Genomic DNA, 19,016 nt, shown 5'->3' on the forward strand with positions numbered 1-19,016 from the left:
AGGCAGGGGTGCTCTCACTGGCAGCCCGAGGAGCCTTCATCTCCTCATCAGAGTGGGGTCTGTCCATCCCACAGGTGCCAGAAGGCACGCGTGACCCAAAGCAGCTGAGCGAGGGTGGTCACAGAGCCCCAACCCAGCCCCTCCGGCTCCCCGCAGGCACCCTTCCCTCCCCAGACTCTGGGCTCAGCTCCCTCCCGGGCCCCTCCCCTACCCAGGGCTCCTGACCCTTTTGTGCAGAAGCACAAAGGGCCGGGGACAAAGCCGTGGGTCCTGCTGACACAGCGCCCTCCTCCTGTCCAAACTGACAAAGGGGGTGGGAGGCCCATGCAAGGCTCCTGATGCCTCAGCCGGTTTCTGTCAGGGCTGCAAGGGCGAGGCAGCCGTGGGAAGGATGGGGGATGGGGAATGGGGGACAGGGGATGGGATGGGCAGCAGGTGCCTGGCTCCCCCTCCTCCTTGGAAAACCAGGGCCGACTTGGCGGAGAAGGACTGGGCTGGGTAGGCCCCCTCCCAGAGTGGCGGGATTCCTGGGCCAAGGTGGGGCATTCTCCACGATCCTCCCTCCCCTAACTGGGCCACCCAGACCTCAGCAGTCCTAGCTGCTGAGGGGGCCTGGGACCCACCTGGGTGGGGCATTTGGGGTCTTGCAGGTGTGCATCCAAGCTGTCTGTCCTCACCAAGCTCCCCACCAGCCAGGCAGGTGCTGGCCCTGAGAGCTGGGAGCTCTGCTCCTTCTCCAGGAAGTTGAGTCGGACACACTTACCCTGGAGGCCTGGGGCTGGGCTTGGTGGTGGGATGGGGACTGGAACACTCCGTGTTCCCTGGCCCCCACTGGGGAACAGACCCCTTGGGCATTCCTAGTGGGGACAGTGTGGTGATGTGGCTCCTGTAGGAGGCAATGGCTCAGGGTGACCTCAAGCGCCATCCCCTTGCCACATAGGCCCTTCCATCCAGGGGGCCCATATGGAAACCACATCCATCCATTTAAGACATCAGGGGCTGCCCTATGCTGGCTCCAGAGGACCCTCTTCTGGGAACATGGCCATGAAGCCCTGCCCAATAAATCCACCACCTCCCTCCAGTACGGCGGGTGCCATGAACCCTGTGAAAGGGGAAGAGAGGCCAGGGAGGGGTGCCCATAAGGTGATCAGGGGTGGTCCCCCGGACGAGACCCTCACAGGACCGCAGGAAGTGAGGAGCCTGCCAGGAAGGTATCCAGAGGAAAGTGCTTCCAGACGTAGGAGGCACCCATCAAGGGCCCGGCAGGACAGGTCTGGGGGACACATGATTGCAAAGCACTCAGCCTGTCCTTGTGGATACGCCAGAGGAGCAAAAGGGAATGGGGCTGGCCACGCAGCCTGAACCCCAGGACACCAGCCCCGGAGCTGGAGAGAAGGCCAACCCCGCGGGCCCAGCTCTGCCCACCTACACTTGTCTCTCTGTTCACCTGGGGGCAGACGTGGCCCGGGAGGGGGTGGGGGAGGGGGAGGGAAAGACGGAGCCACGCACCTTTTGGGTGGCAGGTGAGGCAGGTGAAGGGGCTGCCCCACTTCTCAGACAATAAAACCAAGGTCCCGAAAAGGAGACCCCCCAACCCTGGCAGGTTGCCTGCGGGTCCGGACAGGGCCCCCCCGAGCAGGCACACTAGTACCTGCAGATATCCTACCCACCTGCCCCTTCCCTTGTAAAACACTGAGGAGAGCAAGAGATGGGTCAGGTGACCTTGAACCCCACAGCCAGATCCCTGCCCTGTTGTGTGGACAGCTGGCCTGGGGACGCCGCTAACAGGGGCGGGGTCCTGAGGCTGCCCCTGGGGGACCATTGGCCACCCCTGCCTTCAGTAGCCCAAGCTTGGCTTCTCTGTGTCTCCCCCAAACCCCACAGGGCCAAGCCAAGTCCAGGAAACTTAGGTTTGAACTGACTTTATTATTTTGTAAATGTGAATTTTACAAAGCGCTTTACAATTAATGATCACATCCTTTTGTTTGTCATGGATTTCCACTGTCTGAAACGGCTCTGAGCACGCTTGAAGCCCTCGTTTTCCCTGTTCGCTTTTGGATGTTTCAGTTTTAGTTATTGATACAATGTCAGCCATGGCTAAAAAGTAACAGTCTTGACTCTACCGAGTAACAGCACAAAAAGAGAGTGAGGGCTCAGGAAAACAAAACAAAGGCTTCCTCCTTAAAAAAAAGACAAAAAAAAAAAAAAAAAAGCTAAGCATCTGTGGCTGAAATCTAACTCAGTGGTACTGTGAAACCTTCCTTTACAGCACAGGAAAATTTATTTTTTAACAGTCGTGAGTTACAGTACTTTAACCCCTAAACAGACTCTTTAAAACAACCGTCTCCTTTTTAAAAGTCTCTTTTTTCCAAACGTTCCATCCGAAGGATGGATGCTCTACTTGCACCCAGTGCCATCCAAATGTTCAAGTCAAAAATATTTATACATTTTATACTTAGTTCTTTTTTTTGTCTGCTAAAAATAGTATTGCAAGTTTTGGCTTCTTTTGACATAAAAATCACAATCGTGTACGATGCTAACAATGGAAGCGACTGATCGGAATACGAGGTCGTCCAGTCTGAATGCTTGCCATTCTGCATGATTTTCCTTTCCTTTTCTTTTTCCAAAGAAACAAAACAAACAAACAAACACAAAAAACCTTTGCCATTTCAGAAACATCTTGTACCAAACCCTAAATGCTCCGGTGGTGATGCGCACGTGCGTGCACACATACACACACACAGACACGCGCGTGCACACACACACAGACACGCGTGCAGAGACACGCGCGTGCACACATACACACACAGACGCGCGTGCACACATACACACAGACGCGCACACAGACGCGCACACACAGACGCACACATGCAGACATACATGCACAGACGTGCGCACACAGACGCACACACACACGCACACACAGACGCACATACACACAGACACGCGCACACGCACACTCACCCACGGAGCTGGCTGGCTGACGTGACAAATGTATGCAGCAGCAACATTCTGAAACAGTAGTTACAGCTGAGGACAGCTACGAGCTCTGGATTCTGCGCTTAGGACTCACTGCTGGCAGAGGCAGACAGAGGCAGACAGAGGTTTCTTGGAGTTTTCAGTTGGTTCATGGGCCATAGATCTTTTTCCACTTGCTGCCAAGATGTTTCCATAAAAATTTCCCTTTGAGGGGAGCCCAGGCAGTACACGGTTGGGTGGGGTGGGCGGACTGGGCCAGCGCTTACAGTTTCAGCTGTCGAATGAGGACAGGTCAGGGTCAGGCACTAGAGCCCCCTCAGAGGGGGACCAGCCCGGAGGGCCGACCAGCCCTCCCTCCCTACCTTCCGCCTTCCTCCTGGCTCTAAACACAAATGCCAAAGAATGACTCTTCCTGGAGGAGAAAGGAGGCCAGGCAGCCAGCTCCTATGTTCTAGGAGCCCCGACCCGCAGTCACCAACGCCGGCACCCCCAGGCGGGTCCTGCTGACCTCTTGCCCACAGCTTTGTCCACATTCGGGGCAAAGTACAACAACCAAATCCAATGCAAAGTTAAGTGACGACAGAGAACTCGGGTGGACAGACACAATGCGGAAAACAAGACAGAATTCAAGTACCGAGGCACCCAGCCAGGCGCAGCCCGCCGGGCTCACAGTATCTGTCACACCTCCGGTCCCTCCTGGACCTCTCCATGCAACCCAGCTGCCTCCTGGGCCCATCCCCTCGGGGAAGAGGAAGGCAGGGCAGGAGAGGCGGCTAGATCCCAGGCCCACCACCTGCCAGGCGGCAGCTCCAACACGGTCCAGTCCCTTCTGTCCTCCTCAAAAGGTGTGGAGATAACGTAGCTCTGTAATAGATTCTATATAGGATATGCGTATTGCTAATAGTCAGGCTTAGGGATAAAGGTGCAGACATCTCATAAATACTGAGTGGCTCGTCTCTCTCTACAGGCTCTGGATGAGTCAGGGTCACACTCACAGGACAGGACAACCCCAGATTCTAGAATTAGTCATCTTGTAAACAAAGGAGGGAAGGGTCCGGCTTTCTTAATTGGTTTCCTTGGGAAAAATGATCAAAGGATGCTAAGGCACTCTGGAAGGCCCCTCTGAGCCTGGGCCGCCGCCCCCGCCCCACGGTACATTCAGGACGTGGAGGGAGCACACAACAGGTCCGCTCAGCAGCCACGCACGTCCACAGACACTCCCGACTCACGCCCACCGTGGGACACATTAGTGCAAAATGCTCGGCCTGGCCCGCCCGGGGCGCAGGGAGAGCTCAGAACCCATTCACATTAAATTATTATTATTTAAGTTTTATCTATAGCTCTTGCCTTCCTTACCCAGAACAACAAAACAGACGGCGATTACAAACGAGTGAGGAAGGGGCACGGGACATTGTGCGGGCCTGAGCAGCAGTCAGGCGTCCTCTGTGCAGCCACCACCTCCGGCAGCAGCCAGCGGCTCCCTCCCTGTCCTGGCCAAGGGTGGGGGGGCACCCACTTTGGAGTGGAGGGCAGAGAGAGCCCTTCTGTCAGCAGCCAGGCCCCCAGGGATGCTCAAATTAAAGTGCAAATTTGGGTGTGGGGCAGATGAAGGAAACTCCAGAGGGAACTCAAGTGCAGCTCAACCTCACCTACCCGCCCCTGCTCCACCCCGTGGCTTCCTCCCATCTCCGAGGAAGGCTTGGTCCAGGTTCCCAGCAGGCCCCATGGGGGCTCCAACCCCACCTGTGCCCAAGACAGGGGAGGAAGAGGCAGAGAAAGGCTCCCTCTAGGCTGGGTGGTTCTTAGTTCAGCAGAAGGTCTGGATGCCTCTGCACCACTGAGCCACCTCCGGCCCTAGGAATGCAGGCCTTGGTCCCCCTGGACTTGGGCCCTCAGCAACGGGTGGAGGGGCCGAGGTTAGCGTCCACAGTGCCTGCCCATGGTCCCCCACCTCCTTCTGGAAAGCAACGTATTTTTCTGGAGGGCAGGCACGTGCTGGGCCTGGCTGGAGGCAGCCCAGGAGGCTGAGTGCTATCTGTAGAGGCGGCCCCACGGGAGGTCTCCTAGGGCCTCGCCACAGGGGTGGGCTGCGGGGCAGAAAGGAGCTGCCCAGTGGAAATGCGTCTAACCCACACCCTGTAGGTCCCCAGGCCAGGGTGCAGCACATGGTCCTCCCCTAGCGGGGGCGGCCTCCGCTTGATGGGTTGTGGAGGTTGGGGGAGTGGGGTGCGCTGGTCGGCCACCGCTCACTGGCCTGTGTGCACACGGGAAGGGGTGCTGATGGGCGCAGGGCTGCACTTGTTTTGCAAGTGAAGATGGGGAAGCCGAGTTCTGGAGGGACAGAGGTGAGCAACAGACATTTCAAGTCTTGGGATGGGGGGTTCTTCTGGCCACACCTGGGAAGGAGGGCTGCCCCTGGACAAGGACACAGGCCCCCAAAACAAAAGGGAGGGACACCTGGGTAGGTGGCCACACCAGCACTTCACACAGTCTGTGAGCCCTACCACTTAAAAAACAGTAATTAAATTTCAAAGGAAGCACTCCAGCCTCAAACCAAACAGCCCCATCTTCCACTGTCCCTGTCCCCCCAACATGATCCCTAACCCTCTGTCCCCTACCAGTGCCCACACCTCCAACTGCCCCAGCCCAGGCCTGTCCCGGTCATCCCCTGCCTGCAGCCTCAGGCACCCTCCATCCATGCACACCCCTCAAGGCAGACGGGGAGCCCAGCACCGGGAGGACCGACTCTCGCCCTGGCCCAGCCCTGGCCGCTGCCTCCTGCCCGAGCGGAGTTCCCCGCTCCCCAGGTTCGGCCCTGAGCTCAGCTTCACACATACTAGTTGCCCACCCGGGACCCCCTTTTTCCCCCAGTGGGAGACGAGTGGTCCCTGGCCCTGGGCGGGGGGGCAGGGGGACGCACCCTGACGGCCACAGATGACCCGCCCCAAGCCATGATGGGCTGGGGACAGGGACACCCATCCCACCCAAAGTTTTTGTTCTATTGAGTCTGAAAGTTTCCAAACCATATATGAAATAGATCTAAATTACAACAAAACCTAAAAAAAACAAGACAAGCATAATCCCAAAGTGGCTGAGGCGGCAGAGGGCGGCGTGTGCTACATCAGCTGTGCACGTCCCACAGTGGGCCCGGGCGGGACAGTGGGAGGCCAGGCGGGGTCAGCGGTGCCCTGGGGGTCAGGGGACCGAGGGGCTGCAGAGCCGAGACGGATCGGGCAGAACAAGGACAGGGTGTGGGGGCAGAGTAAAGTACCCTTTTCTCCACCCCGAGGGGTGGGCCACAGCCATCACTGCCCCCTCACCACACCCCTGCACACACACGCACACACACACACTCGTGCACACACCCCACACAGGTGGAAGGCCCGGCGGGCCTGGCCCCGAGTCTCCGAAAGAAGGAAAAACGAGTTAGGCCCTGGAGCCTGAGCCCTGCCCCGTCGCCCCAGAGAGGTTCCACGGGGAAGGAAGGAAGGGTCAGTGACGCACAGCCCAGCCCCCTCGCCACAGACCACCGCCGGCCCCTGCTTCGTCTTCCGGGCAGAAGGAGCAGGAAGGGCAGGGAGGAAGGGGCAGGGCTGGGCACCAGGGGCCTGGCGGCCTCCCACCCTCCCCGAGAAGGGGGAGGGAAGCTACACTTGGAGGCTGACCTTGTGAATATCAAAAGGGAGCCCTGGGAACTTCCTCGCAGGAGGCTGCCAGTGGCCTCATTGTTTACAGTATAATGAATGCATTTGTTTCCTTCATCAATTTTAAATACAAGCAGAATAAAAATCACATTTTTCTCAGGCAACAGTAGCAGTTCAGTAGGTAAGTGGCTTGATCACATTTGTTTGTATTAGTAACGCATGCAAGCAGCTCTAGTACTCGGTCCCTCGCGCAGCCACCCAGCTCCGCTTACAAGGTCCCTGCATAGGTGCCCTCCGGCCTCCGGGCCGCGGCCGCCGGCGTCTGGGGCCTGCTGGGGCCGCCCCCGCCCTGCTCAAAGGGCTGTGGGGGGCTCTGGCCATCGGCGGGCAGCGGCTCGGGGGCGGCCACCTCCTGGATGACCGAGCCAGCCCCGTCCACCTCCTCGCCGGCGTCGAAGGCGGGGTTGGCGGCGGCACTCAGGTCAACATTCACGGCGTCAGTTCTCAGAGCCACGATGGTGGCGGCATCGCCCCGCCGCTCGGCGTAGATGCGTTGCTCGAACACCTGTGCCGCGGCGGGCGGGAACTCGGGGTCGAGGGGCACGCTGGCGGCGGAGGAGCCCATGACCGTGCGGTACATCTCCACGCCCTCCGGCAGCATGGACTTGATCTTGGGCAGCCAGCGCTTGCGAACGCGGCGGGCGTTGGTGCACATGTCCGCGGCGATCACGTTCATCTCGCTCTCCTTGAAGCTGGGGGCGAAGTTCTGACAGTACACTGTGAGGACGGGGCGGCGTGAGCTCAGCCACCTGCCTGCCGGGAGGCCCGCCCCTCCCCAAGGCCACAGAACCATGATGCCCTGGATGAGCCTCCCTGGCTGCTCCTGGGGCCCATGTGACCACCTGGGGCTCTCCTGGCCTCAGCCAGAAGACCAGAGGTCACGTTTCTCACTGCTCGGCCTGGGAGGCCTCCCCACTCCATTCCTCTGGAACAGTCTCTGGCCTGGTCAGGCCCAGCAGCCTTGGCCGTCCGCCAGCTGTGAGGCTCAGGCCTGTTTTTAATCTCTCTGGGCTTCCGTAGCCCCAACGGCTAACGGGAACTGGTCAGAGGGTCCCCCTTTCGGGAATAACACACCCCTCCCCGTCCCAGTCCCAGCCTGGAGGAGGCGAGTGACAGAAGCCATCACTTCAGCAACACTCGCCTCCTTTCTCTGGCAGGAGCCCAGGCCAAGGCCGGGCCATTCCTCCCAACGGCATCAAACCCAGAGGCAGGTCCCAGGGGCCACGTCCGCCTTGGTCCCTCCCAGAATCTTCCCAGAGTCTCGGCTGCCACCCCACACTTTGGGACTGTAATTCCTGGCTGCAAAGGCCCCTTTTTGCTCTAAAACAGAATTTGCCTCACAAGGTTTTTTTTTTTTTTTTTTTTTTTTTAGGAAGAAAACAAGATAGTGCTTCTTGGGCCGAGGGCCACAGGAGGCTGTGCTCTTGGCCACCTGGTGTGAGCCGGCAGCAGTCAGCATCTTCCACATCTGGGGCGCGGGCCGGGGGCGGCGGTCTGCCCCGGAGATGGACCGGGCTCCGCCCCCACACGCCCAAGAGCGGGAGGCAGAAGCCGGCCGAACAGATGGCAAAGGCTCAAAATAACCGCAAAATGTAAATAAGGGGTTTTGTTCAAAAAGGAAAATTAGATCTATTTCACATATTAAAATAGTTTCGCAGCTGAATTCATCACACTTGGAAACCTACCAAGAACGTTAACACCTCGAGACCTGGCTTCTGAGAGCTGCTCTTTTCTCCTCATCTTCCCCTCAATCAGACCACGCTCGGCCCCCAGGGACGGAAGCTGCAGGTGGCCGGGAGCACCCCCGCGGCCCACCCAGTCCTCCTCAGGCTGGGATCCGAACCCAGCCCCGGCCCCACCCACCCGAGAGACCCCCAGGCTCTTACATTTCACAGCGTTCAGGACCCGGCTGTCCAGCGGCTTCCGGCTGGGGTCGCTGGTGGACGAGCGGATGCCAGTCCCACAGCTGTTGGCCAGCGTGTTCCTGGCGGAGGGACCGGAAAGGCAGGCAGGGTGAGGACGATGGGGAGGGTACCTGGAGGCGACCCGCCTGCACGAATGCCCTGCTGGGAGGCCACTTGGCCTCACCCTTGGCTGGTTTGCGTGTGTCCCAGTGGCAGGAGCCGGCCCAGCCACCCTCTAAGGGACAGGACAAAGGAAAAGCGTCTGGGCTGAGAAGATGACTGGGTGATGGGGCTGCAAGGTGACCCGAGCCTTGTCCTCAGGGACTCCGGGGACATCTGAGGAAGCTGCTGTGTCCTCGGGAAGGGTTCTGTCAGCCCATCAGCGCAACAGAATAAGTGTGGCTCTTCACTTTTTCTGTTGTGGGGGTTGCATCCACAAGCCCGTTTGAGAAAGGCCACGAAAGACAGCCCCTCCCTCCCTGGGAGCCTCTCCACCGTCCTGGGGCTGACCGGCCACGGCTGAAGTCAGGAATGCGAGAGGGCTCTCAATGCCACAACCCTGGACAATCAGATAGCTCATAGCTAAAGGAGCCAGAACCCTCCGCAGCTCCATTGTGCCCTCCAGCACTCCTGCCCCGACCTACCTGTCAAAGAAGGTGGCCAGGAGCCTCCGCAGCAAGACCTTATGCTTCACCCCTGCGCACAGGTGGCAGTTCATCAGCTGGCCGCGTGTGATGTAGACCCCAGAGCCTGCAGCCACCAAACAGAAAAAGGGCTCGTGGCCTTCCCGGGCCATAGGGTCCGAAGAGGTGCACAGACGGGTGAGGGGGAGGGTGAGGGTGAGGGGGAGGGTGAGGGGGAGGGGGAGGGGGAGGGGGAGGGGGAGGGGGAGGGGGAGGGGGAGGGGGAGCTGGAAGCTTCTAGGACTTTTTTTGGGGAGGAGCAATTTGAGGTCCCACCTGCTAGTCACCAGGAGAGGCTATGGCCAAGGCCAGCCCCAACAGGTCCCAAATCACACATGGAACTAAGCAGGGGATGGGGAAAGCCACAGCGCCCCCCACCCTCCCCAACGAGCCCCAGACTCCAAGCTCTCCCGGCCATGCTGCGGTCCCCGGCCTCAGCTCCCTCCCCGAGAACACACTTTGTTGTTGTTTAGAGACGGGGTCTTGCTCTGTTGCCCAGTCTGGAGAGCAGTGGTGCCATCATGGCTCACTGTAGCCTCGACCTCCTGGGCTCCAGTGATCCTCCCACCTCAGCCCCGAGTAGCCGGGACCACAGGCGCCACCACCATGCCCAGTTAATTTTGATGAAGTCTCCCTGTGTTGCCCAGACTGGTCTTGAACACCTGGCCTCAAGCAATCTTCCCACTTCGGCCTCCCAAAGTGCTGGGATTACAGGAGGAGGGGCACTGCACCTAGCCTAGGGAACACACTCTGAAGGGCTGGCTGTGGCCCTGGGTTTGGGAAACACTCATGTCTTTGCCTTTCTGCTCCGTCCCAGATACCAGAGAGCCTCAGGCAATGATGAGGGAGACGGAATCCCCTGGCTGGAGGGTATGGCTGGAGCTTCGCAGGGCCCAGTGCTGACCTCCTCTGGGTATGTGTGAAGAGGGAAACCAGCTAGGGCAGAGGCGTGGCCAGGGAGGTCCACGCTGTGCTGTTTACCCTCGGAAACTTGACCACACCCCAGCCGTCCCACCAGGGTCTGGGTGAGCGAGGGCATGGACAAGCAGCAGGACTGACCCCTCTGGGAACAACGGGGAGGGACTGCTTTCTGGGGACAGCCAGTCTCAATGACCATGAGATGTCATGTCCTGAAGGACACTGATGTCCAGGTGTGCCTGCTTCCAGGAGCCCGTGAGTGCCCATGACCTCTTCCTGCCATGGCCCGTCTCCTGCCCCACCACTCCCACAGGCCCTTCCTGCCAGGGTCTGGGCTGGAGGAACTCTCCTGAGGAGCTCATAAACTGAAGCACGTCTCCAATCCCATCAGCCCCACACCCCAAACAGAGGCCACAGCTGCTGGAGGCTGGGATGACCGAGCGCGTCTTCCCAGGGCCACACCTATGTGGAGCACCAGGGCCCACGTGGGCACCTGCGCCCCAGAGCCCAACCCCAGGGGCCCACCCAGCCGCCCTGGCAGCCCAGCACTGCGCTCGCCATCCAGAAGCAGTGCCGGGGCAGGGTGGGAGCTCAGGCCACAGCAAGGTGGGCCCCTACCCCTCCTGGCCAGGGCAGCCCAACACCGCCACGTGCAGCCCAGGAGGCCACTCTCCCATGAGGACCGAAGTCCCTGGCAGCTGGAAGGCGAGGCCAGCCCAGGCAACCCTCAGGCAGTGGCTCACACCTGAGGCACTCGTCCTGCTGGGAGGGAAGACCCCGAGACGCTGCCCAAGGTATGGCCTTTGGGGGTAGACAGGAACAGGACAGGGCTACGCAGAACTGCTCAGGCTGTGGCCAAGGAAAGCACCTGAGGGCCCAAGCTTGGGGCTTCCTGGAAAACCGGGAAGAAACCCCCAGAAAATGGCCCAAAAGTCACCAAAGAAGATGCCCATGGCGTGGGTCAGACTGGCTGCAGCCTGCCCCATCTTCTCCTTAAGAGTCGTAAAAATCTACAAGGAGCTATGACGCCAAAGGAATCCAACACAAAAGGTAAATATTCCTGAGCGAGGCCGGGCCCCCACGGGCTTCTGGACTCGGACGTGTTTGTTCTGCCAGAAGGATCCCGCCTTGACTGCCGCTGCCACTTGGAACCTGGCCGTTACCCTCAAAGGCTGCAACTGGACCCTCGCGGGGCGGGGGGACTGGCAACCATACGTGACATGGTTTTATCTGTGACCTAAATTAAAACACATTGTGATTGCAGCCCCTGCCAATCAGGAATGCGACCAGCCCAGGGGATTCAATTAAAATGCTAAATTAATTCAATTGAGTAACTTCTCTTAATGACACATTCTTCTAAAAGGAAATTAGAGGAAATTTAAGATGTTTTTTTTTTTTTGACTGATTGGTGATGAGTACATTGTTCAGAACGCTCCAAAAAATAAATAAATAAATAAATGAGGACATTTGCATAGAATAGATGGGTGGGAGGCAGCCTCACCTGCCACCAGCTCCAGCTTCTCCCCAGGGTCCCCTTCCGAGTAGAGCTTGGGATGGCAGCGGTATCCGATCTGGCTGATGAGGCTGGCAGGTAGGGCCACGAGGTCGCGGCGGATGAGAACGCAGGAGCGGCTCTCCAGCGGCACTGGCTCAGGCTTCTCTTGCACTGTGGGCCCAGAACCAACCTGGTCAGATGGGCGTCTAGGGGGCCGGGCTGCTCTGTGCCTGCCCGCCTGCCCTCCATGCTCCCTGGGGCCTGTTAGACCCACTCTGCCCACCTGGGCCCAGGTGAGGCCACTCTGTGCCGCTCTCCTGCTGGCTTGGGTCAGACTGGCTTCAGCCTGCCCCATCCCTACTTGGTGCCCTCTTGCCCACCTCGTCCTGCCCTCACAGGGAAGCTCTTGTGAACAAGTGAGCAGATGTGAGGCGAGAGATGCCCGCTCAGGCCCAGGGAATGAGCTGCTGAGGGCTGACTCCTGGGAGGGTGCTATGCAGAGCCTGCTTGCCGGGCAGGAGTGACAGCTCAGTGCTTGGGTCCCCAAGGGAGAGTACGGCGCAAGACAGGATGGAGGATGGAGGACGGCTTGGAGGGGCCAGCAGGGCAGCCACTTCTGGGGCCACAAAAACTGCTGGGTGGAGGAGGGGCGGGTAGCTGGACAGGGGTGACAGGTACTGTGGTCCCCAACTCTTCTCCCAGCAGCTCCCAGCAAGGGGCAGTGGGGCACGGCCACCCGACTCAGGGGCAAGGACACGGGGGACTTAGTGCATCCAAGAACACAGCCCTGGGACTGTGCTGGCCTGACGAGCAGCAGCTCCATAAACACTTGCCAATAGCCAGGCTGGCTGACACGCCACCGCCACCGCCACCAGGGGCAGCCCTCCTGCTGTCTGGGACTGTTCCCGACAAACCACTGCTGGGGCAGATGACGGCCTGGGGCCCTGCATCCTCAGGACCTGCAGCTGTGCAGCGCGACCCCGATGGCACCACGCGTCAGAGACGGGCCCCTCGGAGGCTCCTGGGCCACACAGCCCATGGTGCCACCCCGAGGTCCCCGGGCAGGACTCTCTGCTGTCAGGGTCACAGAGCCCCTCTAGAGCGTTCATGGAGGGCCAGGGCTGAGACCCCTCATCTGACGACCACCTGCTGGACACCCAGCATGCACCAGGTGCGCGGGGCCAAGGAAACACAGCCCTGGCCCCAAATCCTGCCCAGCAATGCCTGGGGCTCCCACTTCCCCATGGGCCCCCCACTTCCCTGTTGCCCCCCACCCCCGCCACCCCGAGACCCAGGAAGCCTCATAGGGCCCACCCTCACACAGGGGTCCTCACAAGCTCAGCAGGGTTCCAGGGTGAAGATCAGCTCCCCTGAGTGGGCCCCCGGTGCTCACATGCCACCGTGGACACCAGTCCGGCACTCCTTACACCCCAGCCTGGTAGGCTGCCCGCACAGCCACCCTGCTCAGGTGAGGGCGGAGCACCGCCTCCCTCGTTCCTGTGTCCCAGCACAAAAGGCAAGGCCCTGAGAGGGCCACCTGCCCAGTCAGCTGCCTTCACTAGGGAATCCCACTGCCCTGGGCTCCTGCACACCCTACCAAGCTGCAAGGCCTGCAGGGAAGGCCCCAAGGCCCAGCCTCCACCTGCCCGATTGCACGAGGGCAGCCTGCAGGTGGGAGGGGCCCTTGGGCCATCCGGGGCTGGACCTTGCTTGCCGAGGGCACGGCATGGTCCCCTTGGCAGCCTCAGTGTGATGGGAAGTCCCCCGGTGGGGGGCGGGGGGGCAGCTTGCAGGACCTGCTGGTCTCAGCTGTGCAGAGGAAGGGGTGGGGTGGAACCTGCACGTCCAGCAGGCTCGGGGCAGGCAGCTCCATGCAGAGCCCACCTGCGGCCGCACCAGGATGCTCAGAGGCAGATGCACCTGGCCATGCTATCCCTGTTCCCCGTCCCTCCATGACCCCCACCTTGGAGAGTCACAGAAAAACTCTACAGGGGTGGCTGAGCCTCGGGGCGTGTGAGGGCTGCCAAGGGGGCTGCTGGGGAGCAGCCTGAGGAGGGCAGGAGGCAGGGAGGGTCCCAGAGTCACCTTTGCACCCAGCGCCTGTCAGGGAGGGGCAGGCCACCCAGCCCTGGGGGGCTGAAACCTTGGTTTCTGAGGACCCCACATCCTGAATCCACAGCGGGCGCCCCACTGAAGGCAGCAGGTGTTCCACTCCTGAGAACCATGCGGGGTCTGAAACCACCCACCCTGGAGTCACCCTGACACTTCCTCCCCAGGGACCCACTGGCCCAGGATGAGCGCGGTGCACACTGCACCTGTCAGTCCCAGGAGGGGGAGCTTCCCCAGGCCCAGGGACACCCAAGCAGAGGCTGCAGCAGAACAGAGGCCAGAAAGGGGGCTTCAAAGGTGAGTGCACAGCCCCTGCCCGGCCGCTACAGGGGTCAGGCAGCATTTCCCGGCGGGGCAGAGCAACGCAGGATAAGCCCAGAATTACCCGAGTGCTCAGGGAACACAGCAAAACAACCCGGGTGGTATTTTAAAACATAATTACACACCCCCACCCCCGGTGCAGCCTGCTGTGATTACACACGCGGAGAAGCGGCACGGTGCGTGGCATTTACATAAAGAGTTCACCAACAGAAATAATTCCCCATCCACAACCACCTCGTCTCGAGATGTTTTTCTAAACAGCAGAAGTTGTTTGTGCTTGGAACACCCGCCCCTCCCCAGCCCCTGCCCAGCTCCCCAAGAGCCAGAGACTGTCAGCACCAGCACGGCCAAAAAAGCCTCTTCTATTTCTGCCTTGCCGTGCACCGGGTGCTGCTTCTGGCTAAAAACACCCCGCACCGAGTGGAAGCTCGTCCGCAAGGTGCCTCACACGTCTTCACGCAGCCTCCACCTCCCCGGCCCCCAACTCACCCTCTGCAGGAGCTGAGCTTCAAGGTCCAGGTTACAACTGGGCTTTAACGGAGAACCTATAGAGAGACTTGTTCACGGCAGAGACAGGACGGCTCGTCCCTCGTGGCCCCCGGAAGGGCCATTCAGAGGCCCCATGAGTCAGGGCCAGAGCTGGGTTCCCAGGGTGGCAGGAGGCCCCTCGATGGGCTTGTGAGCAAGGAAGAGGCCCCTGCCGGTCACACTGAGGTCCCTCCTGAGCCTGGGTTTCAGATACTGGGGGACCCGCGGCCTCCTGTCACCCCAGGACTGGCCGCTGTAGCAGAACTGCCACCTTCACCCTCGACAGCCCTGTGAAGAAACTCAGGTGCCAGGACGGTGCCCTCCAAACCTCTCGGCATGGTGACATCTGGGAACAGCTCATAAACAGCAATGAGCTGACTGCATGGAGGTGAACAACTGCCCCCCCCCCCCCCCACACACAGGGAAGGTGCGCCAGGGTCACAACGAGAGGGCCCGGAGCAACAGCCTCCCGGGCAGCAGGGCCCAGCTACTGAGGGTAGGCAGGTGGGCAGCCTCCCTGGACCACACGGGGCGAAGCAAACACAAGGACAAACGCAGCCCGGGGCGCGGGGTTAGGGCCTTCAGGGACCCAGAAGGAGCCCCTGCCGTACCTTCCAGGCCCTTCTGCTCCCAGCCGGGCGACACCAGGGGAGCTTGCGAGAGGGTGGCTGAGCCTGGAGGACACCACACTCAGGAAGCAGCCAGACACAGAAGGACACATCCCGGGGCTCCACTCGCAGGCGGCCCCCAGAGTCGTCAGGTCCACAGAGGCGGGAAACAGAGGGTGGGTGCCGGGGCTGGGTGGGGGAACGGGGAGGGACCGTTTCATGGGGATGAGAGGTTCATCTGGGGAAGATGTGAAGTTCTGGAGCCGATGGCAGTGATGCTCACACGACAGTGGGAATGCCGCTTAGCATCACCGAACCACGCACGTAAAAGTCACTGCAACGGCCCCTCTCACGTCCACTTTACCACGATAACAACCCTCAGAAAGAACGAATGAACGTCAGAAGGAGGGGGCCGTGCAGGTCTGGAGGGAAACCGGATCTCACTGGCCTCGCCCTGACTTTTCTCAACTCCCTGGGTTACTGACTGGGTTCTGAGGTGCTCCACATCCTCACCAGGCAAAACACCCCGAGATCCCTGCCCATGGGCCAACACCACGGCAGGACGTCCCAGATGGCGAGCCCTGTTCCTGTCCCCAAGGCAGACTGTGTCATCGGGGACTCGCCCAGGTGACACCATCAGAGACCACGCAGGCAGCCCCACCAAGGGAGTCTGTGCGGATGTGGGCGGCAGTGGCGAGTGGTAGGGCCGCCTGGTGGAGCCCAGCAGAGCCTCGGCGGGGGTAGGAGGGAGACGGGGAGGCCTACTCCCTAAAAGTGTATACCATTTGTTAAAATGCACAACAAGAAAATGAGCCCCTAGTCCTTGATGATACAGAAATATACAACTTAAATGCAAATGGACAGAACAGTGCTGAATCAACTGATTTTAAGACTTCCTGTAAAGCTACAGTCATGAAGCCTGCGTGGTTCAGGGAAGTGGACAGACAGGTCAACGGCACAGAATAGGAGACCCACAGACAGACCCACACGGCCATGCTCGATTGGCTTTTGACAAAGGTGCACCAGCCGTTCAACGGAGGAGGCAGCAGCCTTCACAAATGGGGCTTGAGCAACTGGCCATCCGCACCCACACGTGGCACCAAAACCACCCTCCGTCTCAGCCTCGCACCCTACACAAAAACTGCAGAAGGTCTTTATGAGCTTAGGTTAAGCTAAAGTCTTAGACAAGACCCCCAAAGCACAATCCACAATGGAAATGATTGACGAGCTAGAATTCATCAGAATGAAAAACTTCTGATCTCTGAATGAAGATAAGAAAACAAGCTAGCCACAGACTGGAGGAAGATACTTGCAAATCACATATCTGACAAAGGACTTGTATCTAAAAAATATAAAGAAATCTCAATACTCAACAGTTAAAAACCAACAATCCAGTTTCAAGAATGGGCAAAAGATTTGAAGACTCTTCCCCAGGGGACTTACAGATGGAAATTAGCACATGAAAAGACACTCAAGCATCCTTAGCCATGGGAGAAATGCAAATCAAGCCATGTTGCGGTCCCACCTCCCAGTGCGGGAAACGTAAAAACACCAACGCCAAGTGCCGGCGAGGATGCGGGGCAGCTGGGACGTCCTGACGACGTGGTCCCACCTCCCAGTGTGGCAAAATGTAAAAATACCGACACCCCCAAGTGCTGGCGAGGACACGGGGCAGCTGGGACGTCCTGACCTCACTGGGGAGAGTGCAAAGTGGCACGGCCACTCTGGAAAACTGCTCGGTGGCTTCTTATCAAGTTCAACATAGACTTATGACCCAGCAATTATACTTCTAGGTATTTGCGCAAGAAAAATGGGAGTTTATCTCCAAAGACAGCCTGCACAGGAACGCTTATCCCGTCTCTACTCTTGAATGCCCCAGGCTAGACGCAGCCCAGATGTCCTGCAATGGGCACGCAGACAAAGACACTGTGAACCATCCACATGACGTGTTACCGCTTGGCTGTGAAAAGGAACAAACGATTGGCACACAACCTGGATGGATCTCAAATCATGCTGTTACACAGAAGACGTAAAATGGTTACATACTGGTTATCCCATTTGTATGACATTCTCCAGGAAACAAAACTTGGGGGACAGAGAATCATTTCCATTGTGGCCACCAGGGGCTGGGGTGTGGACAAGCCTCAAGGGCAGCATGGAGGGGTTTGGCGAGGGACCCACTGTGAATGAGGAAAGGTCGGGCTACACACCTGTCACCATGGGGGCAGCCTGCACGACTCTAGGTGGCCTCTGCTCACGGATCTGGAGGCTGACCTGGCACATGTCCTGCACTATCTCTGCAGCTACTGGCTTGGCACAGACCAGCTCTGGCAACCTGTGAGGGACACTTGTGAACTTGGTGGCATCAGGCGCAGAGCAGGTGCACAGGGACCCAGGTGGAAATGGTGAGGGGCAATGTGGGGGCACCACAGACGGGTGACCAGGCCCGGGTGATGAGGTAACAGGTGCCCCACATGCAGTGGGCCTCGGGGAGATGACCACACTCTCCACATGGGGCTGTGTCCCACCCCCGAAAGCACACAGGTGTGGACTCAACACCCTCCTGCCCGATGCCCAGCAAGGCTGGGACCACAACTTGCTTCCCAGCTCCCCGCCCAGGTGCCTCCTGATGGCCAGAGCCCAGGGCCGGCTGTGGGGCCAACTGGTGCAGACGTGGCATTTAGTGTGGTCACTGCAGCTTGGGGAGACCTGCCTTCCCTGCTGTTGCCCCTTCCACCCAGCTTTGGGGGTGGGTCCATGGTCCCAGCTGGCTGCCTCCTAGCCAGTGAGCCTGTTCTGGGTCCAGTGCTTCTGGCAGTGAGGGGGGCTCACCCTGCTGGTCAGTGTCCCCAGGGCCTGGCACACAGCATGCGCCTAACACACAGGGCCCATCAACTACCACTGCTGGCTGGGGCAGTGCCTCTGTCATCCCCCAGAAAGACCAGAAATGACTTCCACGCTGTACTTGGTGGGAGCACAGAGGCCACAATTATAAGGCATGCCATTCTCTCATGTGCCACAGGGCAAAGGTGCCACCAATTTAATCACGCCACGCCATAACTGGGAAGGCAAAACCATCACCAATTACCACGCCATGCCACGCCACACCATGCCTGTAAGACACAGCCCGTTTCATGGATGCTGACACATGGGGAAATGCAGAAAAGCCCAGCAGGGAAAGCCAGGAGGAAGAAAAATGAAGGCAGAGAGGGACATTCACGTCAGGAAGGAGGGAGGGAAGGAGGGAGGAAGGAGGGAAGAGGGAGGGAGGAAGGAGGGAAGAGGGAGGGAGGAAGGAGGGAAGAGGGAGGGAGGAAGGAGGGAAGAGGGAGGGAGGAAGGAGGGAAGAGGGAGGGAGGAGGGAGGGAAGGAGGGAAGAGGGAGGAAGGAGGGAGGAAAGAGGGAGGAAGGAGGGAGGAAAGAGGGAGGAAGGAGGGAGGGAAGGAGGGAAGAGGGAGGAAGGAGGGAGGGAAGAGGGAGGGAAGGAGGGAAGAGGGAGGGAGGAGGGAGGGAGGAGGGAGGGAGGAGGGAGGGAGGAGGGAGGGAGGAGGGAGGGAGGAGGGAGGGAAGGAGGGAAGAGGGAGGAAGGAGGGAAGAGGGAGGGAAGAGGGAGGAAGGAGGGAAGAGGGAGGGAAGAGGGAGGGAAGAGGGAGGGAGGAGGGAGGAAAGAGGGAGGAAGGAGGGAGGAAAGAGGGAGGAAGGAGGGAGGGAAGAGGGAGGAAGGAGGGAGGGAAGGAGGGAGGGAAGAGGGAGGGAGGGAGGGAGGA

The 19,016-nt window shown here is 59.5% G+C and overlaps 1 protein-coding gene across 3 annotated transcripts in view; it reads right to left on the reverse strand.

Moving 5' to 3' along the window:
• Window positions 1-1,906: 1,906 nt before the first annotated feature.
• Window positions 1,907-19,016, reverse strand: part of NACC2 (NACC family member 2) — a 90,833-nt gene continuing 73,723 nt past the window's right edge. For all 3 annotated transcript variants that reach the window (XM_031014664.3, XM_063696868.1, XM_055350114.2), the window contains 4 exons: window positions 11,690-11,854; window positions 9,232-9,337; window positions 8,570-8,667; window positions 1,907-7,400 (listed from right to left, as the gene is read on the reverse strand). In XM_031014664.3, the coding sequence (XP_030870524.2) occupies window positions 6,892-7,400; window positions 8,570-8,667; window positions 9,232-9,337; window positions 11,690-11,854 (878 nt within the window). In that variant the 3' untranslated portion in view covers window positions 1,907-6,891. The remainder of the gene's footprint in view (window positions 7,401-8,569; window positions 8,668-9,231; window positions 9,338-11,689; window positions 11,855-19,016) is intronic.

Source organism: Gorilla gorilla, chromosome 13 (assembly GCF_029281585.2).
Source record: "Gorilla gorilla gorilla isolate KB3781 chromosome 13, NHGRI_mGorGor1-v2.1_pri, whole genome shotgun sequence".
NCBI lineage: Eukaryota > Metazoa > Chordata > Mammalia > Primates > Hominidae > Gorilla > Gorilla gorilla.